The sequence below is a fragment of the Eremomyces bilateralis genome (assembly GCF_010015585.1).
Source record: "Eremomyces bilateralis CBS 781.70 unplaced genomic scaffold P152scaffold_12, whole genome shotgun sequence".
Taxonomy (NCBI): domain Eukaryota; kingdom Fungi; phylum Ascomycota; class Dothideomycetes; order Eremomycetales; family Eremomycetaceae; genus Eremomyces; species Eremomyces bilateralis.
The window spans coordinates 517,893-537,225 of record NW_022985078.1 but is presented as its reverse complement, the minus strand read 5'-3'; the positions used below and the strand labels follow the sequence as shown (position 1 = coordinate 537,225).

Below are 19,333 nucleotides of genomic sequence, written 5' to 3'. Positions count from 1 at the left end.
AGGATCTAAATGAGTAAATAGGCACTGTATACATGGAAACGGAAGAGGGGTACTCAATACCGTGTGTCAAAGTCAAGTCGGTGGCCCCCAACGCCGATATTGTCCCCCGAAATCCCTCCATGCCCCAAATTTGTTCCACGGGTGTATTACCCAACGCCAATTACACCAATCGTACCTCTATAACGCCCATATATGACTCCAGATCCCCGTTCCTCCACCGAACACCGTCGACTATCCACTACTGCACCGGCTAACGGACGGCCACCTCCCGCGGCTCCCCGTTCCCTGCTTCACTCCACCCATCGCTCTCCACATCCGTCCAGCTTCCCGGCGTGCTGATCCCCACATCGCTGAAGCTCATCTCGCTGCGCGCCTCCTCGCCCATGTCGCTCAAGCCGCCCATGTCGCTCATCCGGTCAGCGTTTGCCTCCCCCGCGTCAGACGGGGGGACGGACGACAATATGCCGATGTCATCCGCATTGCTCGCCACGACCGACATCTCTGAGTTGAACCCATCTGACGTAGGTGTGAGCGCGCCGGTACCGGTGGGTGTGTTGCTGCGGCTGGGCGGGTCGATGGCAATGGCTATCGGAGCTGGGGTGGAGACAGCAGCGATGATGGAACGGCGGGAAGGACGCGGGATATCGGGGTCGTCGTAGAGGGAGTCGAATGAAGGAGTGGTGGAAAGGATGTCTGCGTTGTTTAGCTCCGCCTCTGCTTCCGCCTCAGGGACAGAACTGGTCAGATCGATCAATGGTGCTGGGGTGCCCCCGGCGAGGGTGGCGGTTTTTCCGTGACGTTGGCGTATATCACTCTCCGTCTGGCCTTGAGCGGAGCTAGACATAGACTCGGCATCGTACATGATGGCATGCTCGTCTCCGAACGGGTTGCTGAATGCCGAGCCTTGGAGGAATCCGCTGTTGCCTTGCCCGCGGTGGCGAAGAGTGTTGGATGTCGATAAAGCGGTGGAGCGGCCCATCTGGCTCATTTCTGGCTCAGGCGATGACGAGAGGAGGCTGCCGTCATGGGCGACGATGGAGTCGAAGCTCTTGGATCTGTCGGCACGGCTGGTGGATGTATGGTTTCCAGCGGCCTGGTTTCCAGCGGTCTGGTTTGCAGCAGTCTGACTGAGGTAGACGAGTTGCTCAACCGTTTGTTCCAGATTCCCGTCGTATGCAGCCAGCAGCGTCGAGTTCCGCTCCTCGTCCGTGAAGCCCATTTCTTTCAGCGAAGCCATCTTCTCGTCGATGTCTTTGATGTGCTCTTTGATCTTCTCCGTCCCAATCGCCGCCAGCTCGTCCAAGTCGACAGCGATGCCCTCCGCCTGAGCTCGGCGGATCAGCTCGGCGCGGTTCCGCCGTACGATCTCCTCTCTGCGCTGCTGCCGCGCCTCCTCCGACTCCTCTTCGCCTTCTGCCGTCCTCGAAGGCGGGTTGACCCCATCTCCGAGGCTGTATAGGGCGATGGCCACCTTTCGTCTCGACTCATCGACCCATTGGCGGAAGGTGGGGCTCTCGTACAGGGCGATGCCGGCGGCGAAGAGGACGGACGCCGCGATTATAATACCTAAAAGAAATCAGCTTTGTCTTTTCCATGTATGCTAGACGGCAGGCCTTTGACACGGTCACGGCAGGCTGCAGAACAGCTGCCTTCTGTCTCAGGACTGTAGGTGGCGACACGACATACGGTGAAACGCGGGGAAGTGGGCTGGTATGGGACCAAGTACTAACCTTTAGCTATCGGTGCAGGCATTCTGAATGATATGATTGTGGGTTAGGAGCTCTCGAAACCATATGAGAAGAGATTCAGGGAGATGCTGGAGGAATAGGAACAATAGGGAATGGAGGGGAGGGGAGGAAGCGGTAAAGTGGTGTGCCTGAGGATCGGGAGTGGTACGCAATCAACGGAAAAGGGAGCCGCTGGCATATCAGGCTGAGGTGGAAAGTTCGGCCGCTTACCAGACAAATACGAGATACATGTACGTATTATTACCGAATATCAACTTAGGTACTCCGGCGGTCTACACAGATTGTTATTGACTTCGCCACCTAACAAACACTGCAGAACCACCCTGATAGCAATCATTCCGGAATACCGGCTTAATCAGAAGAAGTTAACTAGCCTCCAGTCCTCTCAAGGCAGTGAGGCTGTAACCCCACAGCAGGAACCAATGAAATGTGACCTATCCACGTAACCAGTAGTGTGGCTGTGAAGTTCTCTTTTGCCACGCTACCCAAACTGACCAATTGCAACAGCCATCCAAACTCCTCTAACCCCTTTTGGAGTTATAGCTCCTGCCAACATACGGGAAGTGGTTTCCGAGATACAGTATCTAATACATCGATCATATAGTTACTCCTCATAGTAATGGTAATAAGATATTAGTACCTAGGCCTTCGATGGTATTGCGTAAGCAGGAAGGATGCCGTAACACTTCCCCCAGGGAACCCAACCTTGTTTGCTCAATCCAGTGAGCCCAACAATGGGAAGGGTAGCCGATTTATTCATCGTTAGAATGGCTGGAATAGGTAAGAGGATAGGCTAAATACGTAATAGTTACAGTGCTCATGTCTCCAGAATGGCCATTCCAAAACTCCGCGCTAATGTTTTCCATTACACTGGGCTGACTGCAATAGTCCCTTAACCAAGACCTACGCTGTGAACCATATCCACCAGCCCAACATCGTCCATCATACTCTCATCAAGTGCGTCAGGAACCATCAGTCGCGATTGTCCTTCCCTGGCTTCGAATTCGTTGCCAACCTCAATCGTGCTTGCTGGAGCGGTAACGAGCAATTTGATCGTTCGAGACTTCTTTCTCCGTGCCTCGGTCTCGACCAAATCCAGGAGTTCGCGAATGACCACCATGGTGTCGTTTAGTCGTTCAGGGGTTTCGTACATGTCGATCGCATCGATGAACAAGAATATTGTCCATGGTTTAGGGACCTTGGAGAGCAGAGTGATGAAGACCTGGACAAGGACGTCATGATCCCTCGACTCCAGCTTGCTCTTCAGGTCCCCTTCAACTAGTGGCTTCCCAAACGCTCCAGTATCCCATTTCATAAGCAGCTGGCCGATGAACTCGATCAGCAAATCTCGAATGTCTCGGAAGCAACCTGGTTCCTGGGCGTGCAGGCCGCAGAAATGGGTTACAAACACCGTTGGGCGGACGATCTCGAGAAGCTCCGCCATTTCAGCAATCAGGAGCGATAGCGATGACTGATGACAGACTCGATCGTCGCGCATATTACCTTCGATGAGGAGATACCCGGATCTCCGGTCTATAAGGAAGGATCGGAACATTTCTGATCTCTTGACCCACCCAAGTCTTTCCATGTCATCATCTTGAGTGACTTCGGAATTGTGCCGACAGAGTTTAATGTGTCTGTGACCAACTTCTGGATCGAATTCAGGGATATGCGCCAATTTGATGCGCTTCATGTTCTTCTCCTTTCCCATACTTCTTGATTTCTCGGGCTCCTGTACGTTCTCTTTCTCTCTTGAGGAATCAACCGCGTTTTCACAAAGTTGGCGATGGAACGCGCTGAGTACGACATTCCTCCTACTCTCTTCACTCAATTTTTCCGGATCTTGCAGCAACTGCATGGTTTGCATAGTAACTTGGGATGTCAGTCAAGAATAACAATGCTTTCGATGTCACTTACTTTGTATGAGATGCTCTTGTCTTTCGCTAATCTGTGCGATTCTCGAGTTCGTCAGATAGGAGATATCGTATGTCGCTCCGAGAAGCTTTCCACTGCAAGCTTCGATGGCATTCTTGAAACGCCCATGAGCCTTTCGCATGTCCTCAACATGATAGCTCAGGCGTCTCTCGTAGCTATCAATTTTGAAGGTAACCTGCATAAATTTCTTGCCGTGCGACTCCCCGAAATGAGAAACGATCTCGCACAAAACTCGCAGGATCTCAGCACAAAGGTTGGATGCCGTCTTCATCAGCAGGTCATCGTCCAATTGTCCATACAATTTAATCCAACGATCGATGCCCTCGAACAATTCGGGGATTTCAACCAGCGCATCGAAAATCTCCCGGCGGACTTCGTGCATCCTCCTTCCCATGCTCAGGACGACTTGGAAGGCGCCGGTGATAGGGGCTGCGTAGGACTCGTTTTGAGGAACGAGCTTGAGCCATTTCTCGAATGTCGAGGCATTTTTGCCTATCTTGTTGAGCCCTCGTCTTACAAATCCGCCCGTCCCTTGCATCCGCTCTTCCTCGTAGATGGACTGCAGCTCATCGATCTGATTGTGGACGTTTCTCCACGTGAACTTCTCTGTCCGAAGAGCAATCTGAGGGTTGGTTTTCTTCAATCGTCCTTGGGCTTTTGATATTCTCTTTTGCAGCTCTTGAGCTACCTCGTACGGTTCCTTCCATATCCCGTCACTAAACGCTCGTCAACGGCCATGGCGCAGACACCAGACGAGATGATTTACATCTTCTCCCGGAGAACTACCGCTTCCTGCGAAGTAACGAACATGCCTTGCTCTGGTACGAATACCGGCTGATCCATGCCTTTGGGTTGGGCGATATGCCGCGACATCCACTGCTCGGTGGTATCAGACAAGGTCCGTTTCGATAGCGTAAACCCCGGTTCTCGTGGAGGGTCGGTGGTGTCCATGGTGGTGAAGACAGACGGCATTCTCGAGATTTTATCTCACATTGTCGGGCGGATGCCGTCACTTCTTGATCTACAGCAATCGGGACGATTTGAAAGTTCGATTGAGGCTGAGGATGTCGGAGGTCGTCGGGAAACCTGCGAGTAGCACGATGTTGAGCAAGGCTAGATCCTCCGCTAATTATTAGAGCGTTTTTTGACCGCTCGGCACTACTACGACCGCAGTACATAGTCACCAGGGCACGACAGGGTCATAATTGGCCCCAGTTGACAAGGCTAACCTCCGACACCACCCCAACGCTCCGAAAAGACCAAAATCCAAGCCTTCAGCTGGAGATGCTGCACTCCAATCCGCTGCGTCGGGAACATTCCGACCATACCAGTGTACCAGCTTTGAGCTTTGAGGATTATCGCGGGTTTCTGCGCGCTGCCCCGACCCGGACGGGCTACATTGCCTCAACGCCGTCCCTCATCAATCGCCCTCGAAGCCTAAGATATCACCGGCAGGCGGCAGAATGTCGGAAATGGGTGCTGCAAGCCGTGCTCTACGGCTGAGACAACCTTTCATGCCACTACGGTTACTCGGAGTTTGAATGGTCCTCAAAATAATCGATGCCAGTCGGTGGGGCGAGCTCCAAGTTGTACCATTTTAGCAGCTTGGCCTCTGATATTGGAGGGAATCTAGGTGGAGGGGTCCGCGCCGCTCTGTTCGCCCCGAGGCGTGTGGCTACCCCAGCAATGAACAGGACACTGGACAATCAGAGCACACGGTCTCCCTCCAACCTGTTGATGAACACAGGCTTCCTGAATCCCGATATCTTTCCATTTCAGCCGCATTAGGCTTTTGGATTGGTAATTGGATCCCCCACCAACCTCCATCTCTCCCATCAATTTGCTTCCATCTTGTCGTGGTTACTGTTTGATATATCTCGTTCCTTTACCCTCTAGGCTCAAAGGCGTTCATTCTCCACAGGGTGTCTCATGCGATTAGGAGATCTTTTGGCTGCAATCTCAGAAACCTGTCAAGATGGCCGATGTCTTGGGCCCGGAGAAGGCTGAGGAGCCTCGTTCTCCTGTGGATGCCGTTACTCCAATTACGGCTGTGATCCCGCCGACGCCGACAACGTTGGAACAGAATGAACCGTTCGTCAGAGAAAGTACAGAGCCATACCATCCAGCCTCTCCCTATGACCCTCCATCCCCTGCCAAAACAGAAGATCCCATTGACGGTGAGGACCGTCCACCCAAACGAGCGGGAACAGGGAAGTCCAAGATAGTCGCACTTGATTCGGACGTCTCCGGCTCAGAAAGTGAGTCGGATGTCGAGCAAGCTTATCTAAGTGTCTATAAAGAGGACTCAACTACGAAACAGGAGCAGGTCATGAGACGAGCGGTAGCATCAGTACGATATGCCGCCAGGCTTGAAAGCCGCGTGTCAGCTTTGGAGAAAGAGCTACGCAATATCCGCGGCGAAGACAAACCGGTTTCTAAGCGCGCAAAGTCATTTCAGCCTCCAGTTCATGAAGTCGCTAGCCGCTACCTTGGTTGGGATGAGTTCAAGCCCAAACCGGCGCCCGTATTACCTAATGAGACGGGATTTCATAACTTTCGCCCAGATCCGACACCTGGATCGGTGCTTGAAATCCTGGTAGAAGAGCCCGGAAAGGTTAGAGCACAGACGAGCAAGCAGAATCCGAATGAACATGTGCAAATCTCGGACGAGCCAGAAGGGGCGGTGGAGATGGACTTTCATTCCCCGCCTCCTGGCTGGTTGAAATCTGGAAGGCCTCCTCCAAGATTAAGGATCCGCTCGAAACCTCTCTTGACCGTTTTGAAAAGTGTGACCAACAGTAACTGGGCCCTAAGGCATGGCAAATTGGTCTTTTTGCGTCCTTACAAGACCTTCGTGACAAACGAACAGAAAATACGGGAGGCTTTCCGCAATCTCGAAGCGAAATATGAACGGCCGAAGACCCCGATTGATAGGACTGATGTCTTCGAAGCAAAGTTCGATGGATCGCCGGCGGTGAAACGGACCAGTCCTGGAGGGCCGGAGACAAATGTCGTAGGAGATGACGATGACGAAACAATCGATTCCCAAACGGCATACGAGCACATGAAGCTCTTCATGCAGTTCATGGATCAAGATCTGAAAAGTATCTTGGATTTGCGCGGCCGAATTCAAGAAGGAAGTCTGGAGACGATTGCTTTCGATGATCTTTGGCATCTGTTCCAGATTGGACAAGAGGTTGTTGCTGCTGGACAAGAGCAAGGATCGCTGGCAATCTATCGAGTTCTCACCTATACTGGCGGTCGAGAACTTACATACAGCGTCGTTGATCCTCCTAAAAACCCTCCATCCAACTCCCTTGGTCCTGGTAATTGGTATGGGGCGTTCGCAGTTCAATGCTGGTCACTCACATTTGACGGCGAAGTCTACATTCCCCAGGGAAAGACATTTGGCATTCAGCGATATGAAGGGGAACGGAAAGTTACCGATCTTGCCGTGTATCCGTTGCATTTCGATTCCAAGCGGGCGGCGCTTCGCAATCAACTTGAGGGCCGAGGACGAGTTTTCATGGACGTTGCTAGCAAGAAGACGACCCATAGACGGTATGCCGGCCCAAATCTAGACGAAGATGCGCGTGGCGAGCAGATCAACTCCGAAGTCATCATTGACTTCAAAGAGGCCTTTGAGCAGAAAGAGGATTGGGAGCCGATCAAGTTGAACCCGGACTTGGACCTCATCGATCACGGTACGTGCCCTTTACCCTAATAACCTAATTAGCGCTAACAGCCCAAAGATAATCGAGAGTGGGCTGAAATGTACAGCGACAATCGGTTCTGCCGTTACGCCAACTGCTGCACGGGTGATCCAGTCGAGAACGACTTCTCCGTGGACCTGGCGAACGAGCGGAATTTTTTGCGACCGAACAAGCATTTGTTCGAACCGCGGAAGGAGATCGACGGCGATGAGGATGCTATTTTGCTTCCTGATCGTGTCTATGCTTATCTTTTGGTCACAAGGAAATGGGCGATTATTAGCACCTCGGAAAAGAACTTGCAAAGCCCAACCGCATACGACCCCTGGGATGACCTTGTCCTTCCTGCGGATCACAAAGAGACTGTGGAGGCCCTCGTCCGTCAACATTTGGCCCGCGAAGAAGCAGTCAATGGTGGCCGGGGCGCTGACAGCACGTTCGGTGATTTCATATCGTCCAAAGGAAGGGGTTTGGTTTTCCTATTGCACGGCCCCCCTGGGATAGGAAAGACGAGTACCGTGGAATGCATCACGGCGCGAGTCGGAAAACCACTATATTCTTTGACCTCCGGCAACCTGGGCACGTCTCCAGAGAAGGTGGAGGACAATCTGAGGTGGCATTTCAGCCTTGCTGACAAGTGGGGATGTGTTCTTCTGCTCGACGAAGCGGACGTCTTCTTGCAACGGCGGGTTGCGAACCAAATCAATATTAATGCCATCGTATCAGGTAAGGGGACCCAAAGCAACGCAAGGAGTTCTGCTGATCAGTCCAAACAGTTTTCCTTCGGCAGCTTGAGTACTACAATGTCAGTCCGCGTTTCCGTGGGTCCTAGGCCTACTTACTGACATTTTTTTGCCAGGGAATCTTGTTCTTGACTACAAATCGGGTTGGAGACATCGACGCAGGCTTCAAGTCCAGAATTCATGTGACTCTCGAGTACAAGCCGCTTGACCTTGATACCACTATGCAAATCTACCAAAATCGTCTGGATCGTGTAGTCAGGGGCTTTGAGGGTCGCAAGACGAAATCGGGTTCGAAACCCAAGGTTAAAACAAACGAGATCCTTGATTGGGCCGAGCAACATTATATTGCAAGTTCAGAGAAGCGACGGCAGTGGAACGGGAGGTCAGTTTTATCAATCCATGACTCTCCCTTTGCCCCCCGCTTTCGTCCCCTCCGCCCCCCAGACCTACAACATTTACATTCTCAGTGTGGAATATCTCGCTAATCCTTTCTACTCAGGCAAATTCAAAATGCATTCGAGACGGCAGTCGCTCTTGCAGAATGGGATAGTCGTTCAGACCAGTCACGTAATTTGAAAAACTCGAATGCCACCGAAGGCAAAGAAAAGCGACTTATCCTGCGAAAAAAGCATTTCGAGAAAGTTGCAAAGGTCGCTGAAGGCTTCGATCAATACATCACAGACCTCTTCGGTGGGAAAGATGAGTCTGCTCGAGCACGCACGAACCAGATCCGTATGGATTACCGTGACTCGAGGCCAAACCCCGGGATGACAATCGCCGGTGCATCTCACGGGCCGCGCAGCGGATATGGGAGACCACGACGGTTTGATGATGCCAGGGATGAAGATGATGAGGAGCCGGCAACGTTCAGTGGCGGCAGCGCTGCGAGACGGGAAGCACCCAGAGGTGGGCGGAGCAAGCCCCCCAGTTGGAGGGATAGCCGCCCAAAGGACGAGGATAGCGACACCACGAGCTCGGACGATGATTGATACAGTGTGCGAACTGTTGATGATTCCGATTTTGGCTTTCAATTCAAGATCTAGCGAGTTTAGCGGAGATTTTCCTCCCTCTATGGGTCTATCAATATTCTGTACGAAATTGGGCATGATCCACGGTGTTGTTGGATTGCCATTCACATTTTCCCCAGCCGCTATCCATATTTTGTATCCCATACTCTATACTATGCTAGTTCTATAATATCACGACTTAATTATATTTCTTACTTTCTACTGCGAAGCGAAAATATCCTTTTCAGCAACTGTTTGTCCACTGATCAAAATTACACCTTAAATGGAACTCCCATGATCCTTCACATGCTCTCTTCCGAAGTTATGCGCTCCCCACCCACTCTCCGCCATCCCGAGATATCCTGTGCCCTACTTCTTCTCCCATAACTCACTATTCTACAGTCATTGGCACGGTTGCACAGCTAGAGGGGACACTCCCTTTATTACTCCAGTGACGTCGAACGCCCTCTATACTTATTCGGCTGCAGCAACTATATGATCTCGGGACATATCACAAAGTATAAAACTTATAAAGCAAGGGAAGTATAATGTGGTGTTGTCTAACTACTATATGTGACAGATGCAACGAAACTAAGAACATAATAACTAACTCAAGGAGGCGGACTTTGTCATCAGTGGTGTCATTGGCGTATGGATATCCAGATACATGGATAAGACAGCACCCCTCAGCTGCTTTGTGGCCAACCTACAGTGTGGTCACTCCACCAGAATGCCCAAAACAGTGGAAAACAGATCGTATAGCTGTAGATTCCAGACAGTATCTCAACAACGATAATTTATCTAGATATATAATTGTAATTGTGAGCAAAGAGACATGAAATCTGCCTCTTGAAATTGTCGAGATGTTTCTTCCGCGTTAAAAGTGACCTTCCTTTGAACAGCTGTCAGTCCGCTTGTTTGGCCGCCTCCTAAGCCGCAACAATTTGATCAATTGAGACAAATCGCCCATTTTGATCAACTTGGACTCGTTTTCTTTTCTTAGTAGCTCCGCCTAGATCTTCCACTGTTTTTGAATGCCTCGCAACTTCGGATTTGAGCGCTGCTATTTCGGCATGCTTCTCCGAAGGTGACTTGGCCAGTTTCCCCTGAAACCCCCTGAAATCCTGCGCCGACATTCCGCCAAATTTTTGGATATAGATATCCTTGGGGCCTTTAGGCGTATTAATAATAATAATAAGAATCAATTTATCGTACTATCTGGATCCCTTTCGGGTCTATGAGCACGGCATTCTATCTGGTCTGCCGCGGGCAAAAGTTTCCCCGTAGCCCTGAGGCTGCGGGTATATAAAATCCCGCCTCCTCCCTTTAGTAGACTATCTCAAACATTTATCATCTATCCGTACGAGTTGGTGTTTCCGCCTACGCGGAGAGCTTATTCTGGCACGTCGTGGAGGAGCTGGAACGGTTTCCAGTCCTCTATTACCTCCTCCTCAACTTCCTTGGCCACCCGGTATTGCTCTAGGCCTCCCGCATTGATCAGCCACCTTGCTGCGTGGCGCACCTTGTCCCTGTCATGCAATATCCTCTTAAAGTCCGTTGTTCCAGCACGTTGGAGGAGCGCGATCCTCTGGTCGGTCCGCTGCGGGCAAAATGCAAGGAGGTGGTAGAGAGACTGTCGGGGGGCACCGCACTCACACGCTGGGTAGATTCCAGGGACACCAAGTTTCGCGAGCCATCCTTTAACTCCAACTACCTCAGTCCGTAGTGCCATGAGCGCCGAGGCCTCGTGTTTCTGAAGGCCGTCGTACCGGTTAAGGCACTGGGTTTCCCACGGGTCCTTCCATGTCCTTGCTCTCCTTCCTGTTCTGGCCGCTTCGGCTTGCCATCTCTCCCTCCATTTCGCTCGATACTCGTCCTGGATCATCCGGTACGGGCCTTTTCGCTGTTGTGTCTGATATCCTCTAATTGGTTCGGGCCGGGGGAACAGAAGTCTGTCATACTGGGTCCGAAGCGTACACATCGCGGGTTCAGGTTTAGACCGGATACGGCGGGGTCGGCCTCGAGTTCGTCTCGGGGGAGCAGAAGCAGCATCCCAGACTTGCGTCAGGGCTCCCTCAATCTGGGTAGTGACCTGGTGGGTGTTCGTCGATGCTGCTCTTTGGGCGGCCCGTTCTTGGACGTAGAGTTCGATTGGGGGAACGTCCGCCTCTCTCTCAAGTGCGGCGATTGGTGTCCGTTTGTAAGCCCCTAGGATCTTTCGTAGACACTTGTTCTGAACCTTGGCTAGGTCCTTCATTTTGCCTTCAGAGATTGGCTCACCCTGCTGACAGACTCCCCAAATAGGGGCGCCGTATGTCATAATGGGCCGTGCAACCGCTGTGTAGAGCAGCCTCGATTTCCGGACGGATGGTCCCCATACCGATGAAGTTACCCTCGCCAGGGAGTCGAAGGCCTTAAGTCCCCTCTGTATTGCCCGGAGGATATGGTCCTTCCATGAGAGGGACACGACATTATATTGTGTTTGTATACAATCGCAGGTTTCACCAGTCTGCCTATCCAGACTCCTGCCACAGTTTTCTGAGCTGTGCCATCTGCACTTAGCTTGTCCACAGTCGCCCCCGAACCAAAAGGGTCTCTGCCTGTGTAACGCCTGTTTGCTCCTTAAGCATACATCACCAGCGTTCCAGCCTAGCGACTGGTCCTGTCTCTCTGTATACCGACACGCGCATCCGTTCTCTCGAGCCACGTGGTAGTCTCTCCGGCCGGGTTTGATCCCGCCTGCTTTCAGATTCACCAAGGGTCAGAGCCCATTGACGGGACGAGGTCCTTGGAGCCAGCAGTGGCTACCACGCACTACGCCCCGCGACTACTGTAAACAGTAGCCGTTTCGCGTTGCCCATAGGGGTCTCCCTCTGATGGGCCGACCGTGTCTTGCAGGATAAGGCAGTACGCATGCGTTCCGCGCCGGGCAACGCAAGCAGCCTTATCCCACTAACCAAGCTCGTGTCCTCCATCATCTTAAGTTGGCCCGTGATTCTCCCATTGTATAGATCCACGCGACGGGTCTGTGTCTCCATCAAGCCTCCACCAGGAGCATACCTGTGTTTCTCCTCTATCGACTGGCCTGTAACTCCAGTTCGGTAAGCTGTCGTGCTTGTCGCGCCCGGTACGTAAGCTCGTGTCGTTATGGTATTAACAGGTTCCGATAGAGGGGCCTTAACAAGCGCTCCCGTTGCGAAGAGGCCCTCCGGCCTTAACAGAGTTCACCTAGGTTTATCCAAGTTAGCCTTAACAAGTTCTTTAGAATTAGGATTGTTCCAAACCCTCGCTACACGCAGCTCGTTGCTCACGCGTAACCCCAGAGTAGGCGAGCCTGAGGGTGTCCTGTTAGGGGCCTAGGACGCGTCCTCATCCACCTGATAATAAGTCAGGCTTCCGGATCCAGCTGCGAGCTGGATAGACCCCTATCGGATGGTTTTCATCTCCCATTTTTATCCCTCAAGAGGCCTCCCTTGATGAAAGGACACCGTGTCTAAGCGGAGGCAGTAAACACGGTCGTGCTGGTGTTGGTGGTATGGCGATACCACGCTCAACGCTTGCGACCTGCACGCGTAACGCGTGCGTCTCTTTCATCGCCACTGCACTTAGCCATCGATAGAGAACTCTTCCCCATCAATGTTTCCACCCGCGGCGACGTGGACGCGTGCAGTTGGCAGGACATTATATTGTGTTTGTATACAATAGCAGGTTTCACCAGTCTGCCTATCCAGACTCCTGCCACAGATTTCCGAGCAGTACCATCTGTACTATACTCTTCTACAGTCGCCCCCCGACCAAAATGGTCTCTGCCTGTGTAACGCCTGTTTGCAGGGAGATATAAGAGGATGACCCTATTGTCTTTACAGAGCGTCATAATATCAGTAGTAGCGTGGGAACCGTGCCCGTCACAAATTAGGAGACGCCAATCTGTCGAAATCAGTGGCTTCGATTCGGGGAGAAATTTGCGTCGAAGCCATTCAATGCCGATCTCATTCGAAGTCCATGCATTCTCAGAGCATGTATAGTGCCACTTAGGCCAATTTTGGCGTGGAAACCAAGTATTTTGCAAGCTTTTACCCTTAAAGATCACAAGGGGAGAAATCGAGTGGCCGCCAGCAGAAATAGCTTCGATGATAGACACCCACTCGCGATCATCAGGGGGTTTGACGTAGGTTTTCTTTCTATTTTTCTTTTGAATAGGGGCCAATATAGGCCTGGTCGTGCCACAACCAAGGGTGATTCCATGCTCGTCGAAATTCCATATATTTGACGCCTTGATGGAGTGGAAGTCAATGAGGCGGCGAAGAAGCCTAACTAATCCAAAATGATCTCTTTCGAGGGTGCACTTATGCGGGAGGCTTCGATAGAGTTTCCTACCATAGATTTGATACTATGATTTCGTCGAAGAAAGCCGTCGATCCAATTCTTTCCGCAGGGGGTCTCGTCTTCATTTTCTCGAGCAATTGTTCGAGCCATTTCGCACACTCTTTGATGCGAAGGAGCCCTCGCATATTGATCTTCTTCCGTAATCTATTGAACTAGGTATTGTTTCTATAAAAGGTGACAATTTTAGGAGCTTCTTAGCTGCATCGTGGTGGGATTCTCGGTCCTTTTGTAGACGGGCCTGAAGGGCAGAGTAGCCCACGCCGTATTCTTCCGCGCATTTACGAATAGAATGGCTTTCACTATTTCCATACGCTTGTATACCTTCTTGGATTTAGCGGAGGAATTTCAGAACAATAGACAGTGTGGTTGAATTGACTGAATTCATTAAATCTACTTCTTCTCTCTACGGATTGGTCCTGATGTGGTTACCACAATGTGGGTTGGCCACAAAGCAGGAGTGCTGTCTTAGACTAGTAGAGAATAGACCTGAGCGGAATTGCAGAATGGATGAAAAGTCGGCAACTATATTAGGAAAGTCTACTGCAGGAACAACGGTATACGTGTGATGAATTTTTGAGCAGTGATTGTGAAATTAGTTGATAGGAAATGGGCTCTGACTTCTGATGAGTTCTGAGTAATATATAACTACTAGTAAGAAAAGAGAAAGGCGTTTGCTTTTGATGAACATGACATTTCAGAATTTAGAGAGCGACATCATCCGGACTCCTAGAGCAGAAGAAACGGATGGCCGGAGGAGACCATTTCACTTCTTCGAATAATTGGTTCACGCATTGGAGATTTGAGAGAATAAGGTAGGTACTCCGTATCGGATGACTCATTACAATAGCATCTATATTCAACGGTGAGTGCTGGACTGCCCCGCGGAGGTGTTGGATGGATTGTACACACCTCCACGGTGCTTGCTAACCGGCGCTTGCAAAACCGGCGCTTGTCAACAGTCAATTGCCGTGAAGCTCATCCTAGACTTCATCTGCTCATCCTGCAGCAAGTGTCATCGTCGCGGAAACTAAAACGCACCACTACGACCAAAGAGGTAACCACCGACGCCCCCCCCACTACCACGGGACCCAAGTGAGTAGTAATATTACGGCCGCACTGGCACCCCGCTTGCCGCTGGATTTACAAATGCTTATCTCTTGCTCTTGTCCACTCCGGTGTCGCCAAGGGATTTGAATTGATATTTCATCTGTCAGTGATCTGTGAAACGGGAGATCAGACGGTGACGAAGGAACCAGCTCCTTGATATTCCCATCCGAAGTCCCTTGTGAAGTGTGGTCAACCAATTCAGTCATGGCAGCTACTTCACTTCTCATCCTCGGGGCAATGGCTTCCACAGCATTGGGAGAGACGGTGCTGGGCTCCGTCGTCTTCTCCAGACATGGAGATCGTTCTGCAAAGCACTACTCCGGATATCAGCTCACGGAATTGGGCTCCCAACAGTGCTTCCAGGTTGGCAGCAGCTATCGCGAGCGCTACCTTTCATCCGACTCCCCTCAACGCATCCTTGGGATCTCCGAAGATAGCTATGTCCCCTCACAAATCTGGGCCAGTGCTCCAGACCAAGCCGTCCTCTTGAATACGGCTACGGCGTTCTTGCAGGGCTTCTATCCGCCTCTTGCAGGGCTCAACCCTGAGCTGGCAAGCTCGACTTTGAACAATGGCTCGTTCTCGCAGAGACCGTTGGATGGGTACCAATACGTTACGCTACACGGCGAGGATGACCAGTCTCCCGACACCATTTGGATCAAGGGTGATGACGGATGTCTGGCGCAGAACGAAGCCAGTGACTCGTTCAAGGATAGCGCTGAGTTCCAGCAGCGTGTGGAATCCACCCGATCCTTCTACGCCGGGTTCTGGGATATCCTGGACAATGTGTATGATTACGAGAAAGCCAACCTGACATACGCTAAGGCATACGATATCTTCGATTTGATCAATGTCGCCGGGATCCACAACGCCTCGAGCGTGGGCAATGTCACCGACGAAGAACTCTTCCAACTCCGGACGCTTGCCGACAGTCACGAGTTCGGGCTCAATTTCAACGCCTCGCAACCAGAGCGATCCATCGGTGGACAGACCCTGTTGGGTGGAATCTTCAGCCAATTGAACCAAACGGTGTCGTCCAAGGGGAAGCTTAAGTTTTCATTGCTCGCAGGAAGTTACGACACGTTCTTGCAGACCTTCGGGTTGACCAACCTGATCGATGGCTTCTCCGACTTCTATGGCCTCCCGGAGTATGCTTCCACCATGGCCTTTGAGCTGTTCACACCCGAGGACTCCACGTCGTTCCCCTCCGACGCTGACGCCATCAACGTGCGATTCCTCTTCCGCAACGGTACGGCCGGCAGCTTGACGCAGTTCCCATTGTTCGGGCGCCCGGACGACTCGATGACCTGGTCCGAGTTCTCGAGCGAGATGCAAAAGCGGACGATCAGCAGCGTGTCTCAATGGTGCCAGCTGTGCAGCAGCACGGAATCGTTCTGCGGAAGCGCCGCGACGGCGGCCGGAACCGAAAGTGTGGGTAGCGGGAGCGGGAGCGGAATGTCGAACGCTGTAGCGGGCGTCATCGGTGCCTTCGTGACTCTGGGAGTCTTGTTGGTTGTCGGAGGGCTCGTGTTTGTCGTCTTCAGGCGTCGCGGTCGTGGATCGACTGGTTCAACTGGTCCAACTGGTCCAACTGGCATAGCGATGGAGAAAAGCAGTCAGCATTCTGTCAGCGAAAATCAGAGCGTTTGAGGCAGTTCATGGACCGCAGCTTCAACAGTGAGAAAGCCTGATGAGCAAATCATGGAGGATAAAAACCGAAGTAGCAGCAGCTTCAGACCAGGACAGGTTGAGAGAATGAGTCGTGTCCATGTCCGAGAACAAATACGGAATAGTGAGCACCAACTTTGACAGGCATATCAGATCCATCCAAACATGCAGCAAACAAATGTCTTGCATCATACCCTACTTATTATTCCTTACTGTCCTTATCGAAGTCACTCGACTCTCACATGTTCAAGATGGAACACCTCTTTACGATAATGACATTTCTACCCCACAGTTCTATGCATTCCACCATTGTGATCTAGATATAAGCGCACCCTCCTTTCCTGCTGTTGTCCCTTCCGGTTGACGTCAAATCGCTTCACCCAAGAATAAATACGTATGGCGGTATAACGGTATGACGGTGTTGCTAGATCGATTCTCCTCCCTGCCCTTAGTACATAGCTCTCCCGGTAACTATCGACCAATGATAGCGACTGTATTGTGTCAGCAGGCCATCCTTCGAAGTAGCCTTTGGGATCGATTAGGTTAGAAGGGGACGAGACAAGGCAATTCTGCTCATTTATGATTCCGGTCTGCAGTAGAGGGGCTTGGAGACATCCCACGCCGCCCTTTCCAGTGGTTGCTAAGAGTGTAGGCAGGGAGGCGAGTTACGGGATACAAATAAGACCCCTCATCTCCCTCGATCTTACGCCCTCCGACCTGATCCTCTTTACCAATCTTCCAAGTTTCCAACCACGACCGTGTTACTTTACAGTTCATCCAAACCAGAGTGGAAATCAAAGTCGATATCCTTACCTAAAGATATCCTCGCCTAAATCTACCATGGCTCACGAATCTCACTGCCCCAAGTGCGGAGCCCAATTTGAAGGCGAGAGCAAGAGCTGCAACGCTTGTGGCAGCGTAAGTGACCCTACTCCGTGGGATCAACTGGAGACTGATCTTCCATGATTCTCAGAGTTGCCCCGTCTAATCCACCTCTTCGATGCCTCAAGTCCTTGGAATTATGGAAACGATCAAGTGAATGGACGGACGCTCAGGTGGATGGCTCGTCATGGAAAGAAGAGGGATTTTAAAGTGACGCTTGATAATTCCCTTGAATCCAAGACAAAAGGAGCTTCACAAATACAAGTACATTTATACACTTGCCTGACAGCAAAAAATCGTTCCGTGAGGACCCTTTGTAAAGGTAGATCACTCTTTACTGGTCGCCTCGTATCGCTTCCCTCGGAATGCCCAGGTTCCCCAATTCCCCGCGCTGACATCCTGGGGATCCACGTCATTCAAATCCCACCGCAAGCTCCTGAACCGGTTCTCTCCCGGCTCCAACAGCATGTCCACTTCACCGCCCATTCGCTGCGTGAGCCACTCCCAGTCCCGTCGCATATCCCACTCGGTATAGCCCGTCGCGATCACCGGGACCTTGGTCTCCAGGAGCTGGGGGATCGTCTCTTCCCATTCGTGGGCCGACGCGGGATGTCCCAAGCCCGGGTGGAAGAGAACGAATGCGTCGAAGTACGGGTCGAACGGCCCAAATATACCGGCCTTGTGGAGGGTGTGGAAGTATTCAACATAGGTCGTGATGCGGAGATTCGGTGCGGGTCGGTCTTCGATGATGGCGCCGAACGGATTCGAGGCGGTGCGAGGAGGGAGAGGGAATTCGTCATCTCGGTTAAGCATGCTCTCGGGGCCGATGAAGATCAGGTGGAAAGAGGCTCGTGGGTAGAGGTGGGTGATCTGTGCCCAGACCTCCCTTGGTAGTGAGGACTCGGCACGAGCCCCGAGAATGAATAGCCGGATTGAAGGTGCGGTAGGACGGAGACCTTTGATATCTTGTCCAGAACCAGACTTGGGAGGGTGAAGCATGTATCGCAGAGCTAAAAGCTGTCAGCATGCCTCAAAATATGCGAGATTGTAGACAAACGTACCGCTAAAGCTCTTCAGTCCTTCTACCGTCAGCCGACCACCAGACCGAATTCCATACGGGCTCAGCTCGTGAAGAATGCTGCCAACCGTGATGGGGTATGTAAGCAACCGAGTGGCTTGCCGGAGGCTGCGCTCCTCGTTGATTGCCGAAAAATCCCTGGTATATAGGAACGTATCCCAATTCGTGAAGTTGATCAATGATTCATCCATTTGAGGACCCGGATACTCGAACTCTTGGAAGAACCTGCCCGACCGCAGATCGTGGTCATCCTCATTGATTTCCCTTAGTGTATCGCAAACCTGCAAGTGTTCCTCGTAGGCATCGGCGTAATGGTCTTCGCAGCAATAGACGGGAATCCCACAGTCCGGACACTCGTAACGAACATGTTCCGGCGGGACTCCTCCCGTCGCGGGTTTGAGGGCTTCGGAGTCATACGGTGATTCGGGAGCTCTTGTCTGGCGATGGGATGGGTGCGGACAATATGCATGCTGCTTGATGAAGGCTGCCCGCCGTCGTATATCGGCCGAGGGGGACGAGGAGAAGGGATGGAAGAGATTGTCGGGCTGGAGCACGACCTGGCTTTGCGCATCTGGTAGCGGGACGGAGGCGAGTCCAGGTGGACTGACGTATTGCGGAGGCTCGGCCGCGGACGTCTGAAGTCGTTTCTGATGATATTGCGAGCTCGGGAGGTGCTTCTGTCGGCTTTTGGTGGAGTGCTGCCGCGCCGTCTGCGTGGATACTGGAAGATGAGATCGAATGACACCCGCAGTCAGCGAGCGCGAGGTTTGACAGCGGATGGTGGAGCGAATGGATCGCAAACATGAGCTGCAGATGCTTGCTGAAGCCATTGTAAAAGGAAAAGTCGCAACTGCAACTACCAGTCGCTGTCGAATGACAATTCAATGGGCTTGAATAGACGTAGACGAAGCAAAATATCTCTGCTCACCTCGCTGGAAGCTTCAATTCGTTCGGAGTTCCAGAGCTTGCTATCAGTCACGTGCATATATAGTGCTCTGTGGCTTGAACAGCTGCGCCACAGTTTCCAGCTCAGATCACTTGGTCCAAGCTCCCCTCTCGATCTCAATTT

The 19,333-nt window shown here is 51.8% G+C and overlaps 7 protein-coding genes across 7 annotated transcripts; 3 read left to right on the top strand and 4 right to left on the bottom strand.

The window, feature by feature from the left end:
- Positions 1-250: 250 nt before the first annotated feature.
- P152DRAFT_450073 (uncharacterized protein) lies at positions 251-1,752 on the bottom strand (the record flags this gene model as incomplete). Its single annotated transcript, XM_033678152.1, has 2 exons — positions 251-1,566; positions 1,731-1,752. The coding sequence occupies 2 exons, from the start codon at positions 1,750-1,752 to the stop codon at positions 251-253; spliced, it is 1,338 nt and encodes a 445-aa protein (XP_033533432.1).
- A 634-nt stretch (positions 1,753-2,386) lies between these two features.
- On the bottom strand, positions 2,387-4,532 carry P152DRAFT_459276 (uncharacterized protein). The gene is made up of 3 exons (XM_033679641.1): positions 4,450-4,532; positions 3,666-4,399; positions 2,387-3,620 (listed from the first exon to the last, which is right to left on the bottom strand). Exons 1-3 carry the CDS (start codon positions 4,524-4,526, stop codon positions 2,641-2,643), a joined length of 1,791 nt encoding a protein of 596 aa, XP_033533431.1. The 5' UTR covers positions 4,527-4,532; the 3' UTR covers positions 2,387-2,640.
- Positions 4,533-5,565: 1,033 nt separating this feature from the next.
- P152DRAFT_51751 (uncharacterized protein) lies at positions 5,566-8,660 on the top strand. The gene is made up of 4 exons (XM_033683013.1): positions 5,566-7,387; positions 7,436-8,119; positions 8,170-8,198; positions 8,253-8,660. The coding sequence occupies exons 1-4, from the start codon at positions 5,659-5,661 to the stop codon at positions 8,619-8,621; spliced, it is 2,811 nt and encodes a 936-aa protein (XP_033533430.1). The 5' UTR covers positions 5,566-5,658; the 3' UTR covers positions 8,622-8,660.
- P152DRAFT_51797 (uncharacterized protein) lies at positions 8,485-9,370 on the bottom strand. The gene has a single exon (XM_033683044.1). The coding sequence runs from the start codon at positions 9,306-9,308 to the stop codon at positions 8,700-8,702; it is 609 nt and encodes a 202-aa protein (XP_033533429.1). The 5' UTR covers positions 9,309-9,370; the 3' UTR covers positions 8,485-8,699.
- Positions 9,371-14,732: 5,362 nt separating this feature from the next.
- P152DRAFT_51670 (phosphoglycerate mutase-like protein) lies at positions 14,733-16,296 on the top strand. The gene has a single exon (XM_033682965.1). It carries the CDS (start codon positions 14,841-14,843, stop codon positions 16,284-16,286), a length of 1,446 nt encoding a protein of 481 aa, XP_033533428.1. The 5' UTR covers positions 14,733-14,840; the 3' UTR covers positions 16,287-16,296.
- Positions 16,297-16,650: 354 nt separating this feature from the next.
- On the top strand, positions 16,651-17,391 carry P152DRAFT_51668 (uncharacterized protein). The gene has a single exon (XM_033682964.1). It carries the CDS (start codon positions 16,884-16,886, stop codon positions 17,268-17,270), a length of 387 nt encoding a protein of 128 aa, XP_033533427.1. The 5' UTR covers positions 16,651-16,883; the 3' UTR covers positions 17,271-17,391.
- P152DRAFT_459262 (uncharacterized protein) lies at positions 17,342-19,180 on the bottom strand. The gene is made up of 2 exons (XM_033679640.1): positions 18,248-19,180; positions 17,342-18,196 (listed from the first exon to the last, which is right to left on the bottom strand). Exons 1-2 carry the CDS (start codon positions 19,092-19,094, stop codon positions 17,514-17,516), a joined length of 1,530 nt encoding a protein of 509 aa, XP_033533426.1. The 5' UTR covers positions 19,095-19,180; the 3' UTR covers positions 17,342-17,513.
- Positions 19,181-19,333: the final 153 nt, after the last annotated feature.

Excerpts from the sequence above, each read along its gene's own strand:
- P152DRAFT_459276 (XM_033679641.1), bottom strand. The coding sequence starts at position 4,526 with ATGGATCAGCCGGTATTCGTACCAGAGCAAGGCATGTTCGTTACTTCG. Across the intron at positions 4,400-4,449 it reads GTAGTTCTCCGGGAGAAGAT|TGACGGGATATGGAAGGAAC; the intron begins GTAAATCATCTC and ends ACGAGCGTTTAG. Across the intron at positions 3,621-3,665 it reads ACAAGAGCATCTCATACAAA|TTACTATGCAAACCATGCAG; the intron begins GTAAGTGACATC and ends TGACATCCCAAG.
- P152DRAFT_51751 (XM_033683013.1), top strand. The coding sequence starts at position 5,659 with ATGGCCGATGTCTTGGGCCCGGAGAAGGCTGAGGAGCCTCGTTCTCCT. Across the intron at positions 8,120-8,169 it reads TATTAATGCCATCGTATCAG|TTTTCCTTCGGCAGCTTGAG; the intron begins GTAAGGGGACCC and ends CAGTCCAAACAG. Across the intron at positions 8,199-8,252 it reads GGCAGCTTGAGTACTACAAT|GGAATCTTGTTCTTGACTAC; the intron begins GTCAGTCCGCGT and ends TTTTTTTGCCAG.
- P152DRAFT_51797 (XM_033683044.1), bottom strand. The coding sequence starts at position 9,308 with ATGGGATACAAAATATGGATAGCGGCTGGGGAAAATGTGAATGGCAAT.
- P152DRAFT_51670 (XM_033682965.1), top strand. The coding sequence starts at position 14,841 with ATGGCAGCTACTTCACTTCTCATCCTCGGGGCAATGGCTTCCACAGCA.
- P152DRAFT_51668 (XM_033682964.1), top strand. The coding sequence starts at position 16,884 with ATGATTCCGGTCTGCAGTAGAGGGGCTTGGAGACATCCCACGCCGCCC.
- P152DRAFT_459262 (XM_033679640.1), bottom strand. The coding sequence starts at position 19,094 with ATGGCTTCAGCAAGCATCTGCAGCTCATGTTTGCGATCCATTCGCTCC. Across the intron at positions 18,197-18,247 it reads AGGACTGAAGAGCTTTAGCG|CTCTGCGATACATGCTTCAC; the intron begins GTACGTTTGTCT and ends GACAGCTTTTAG.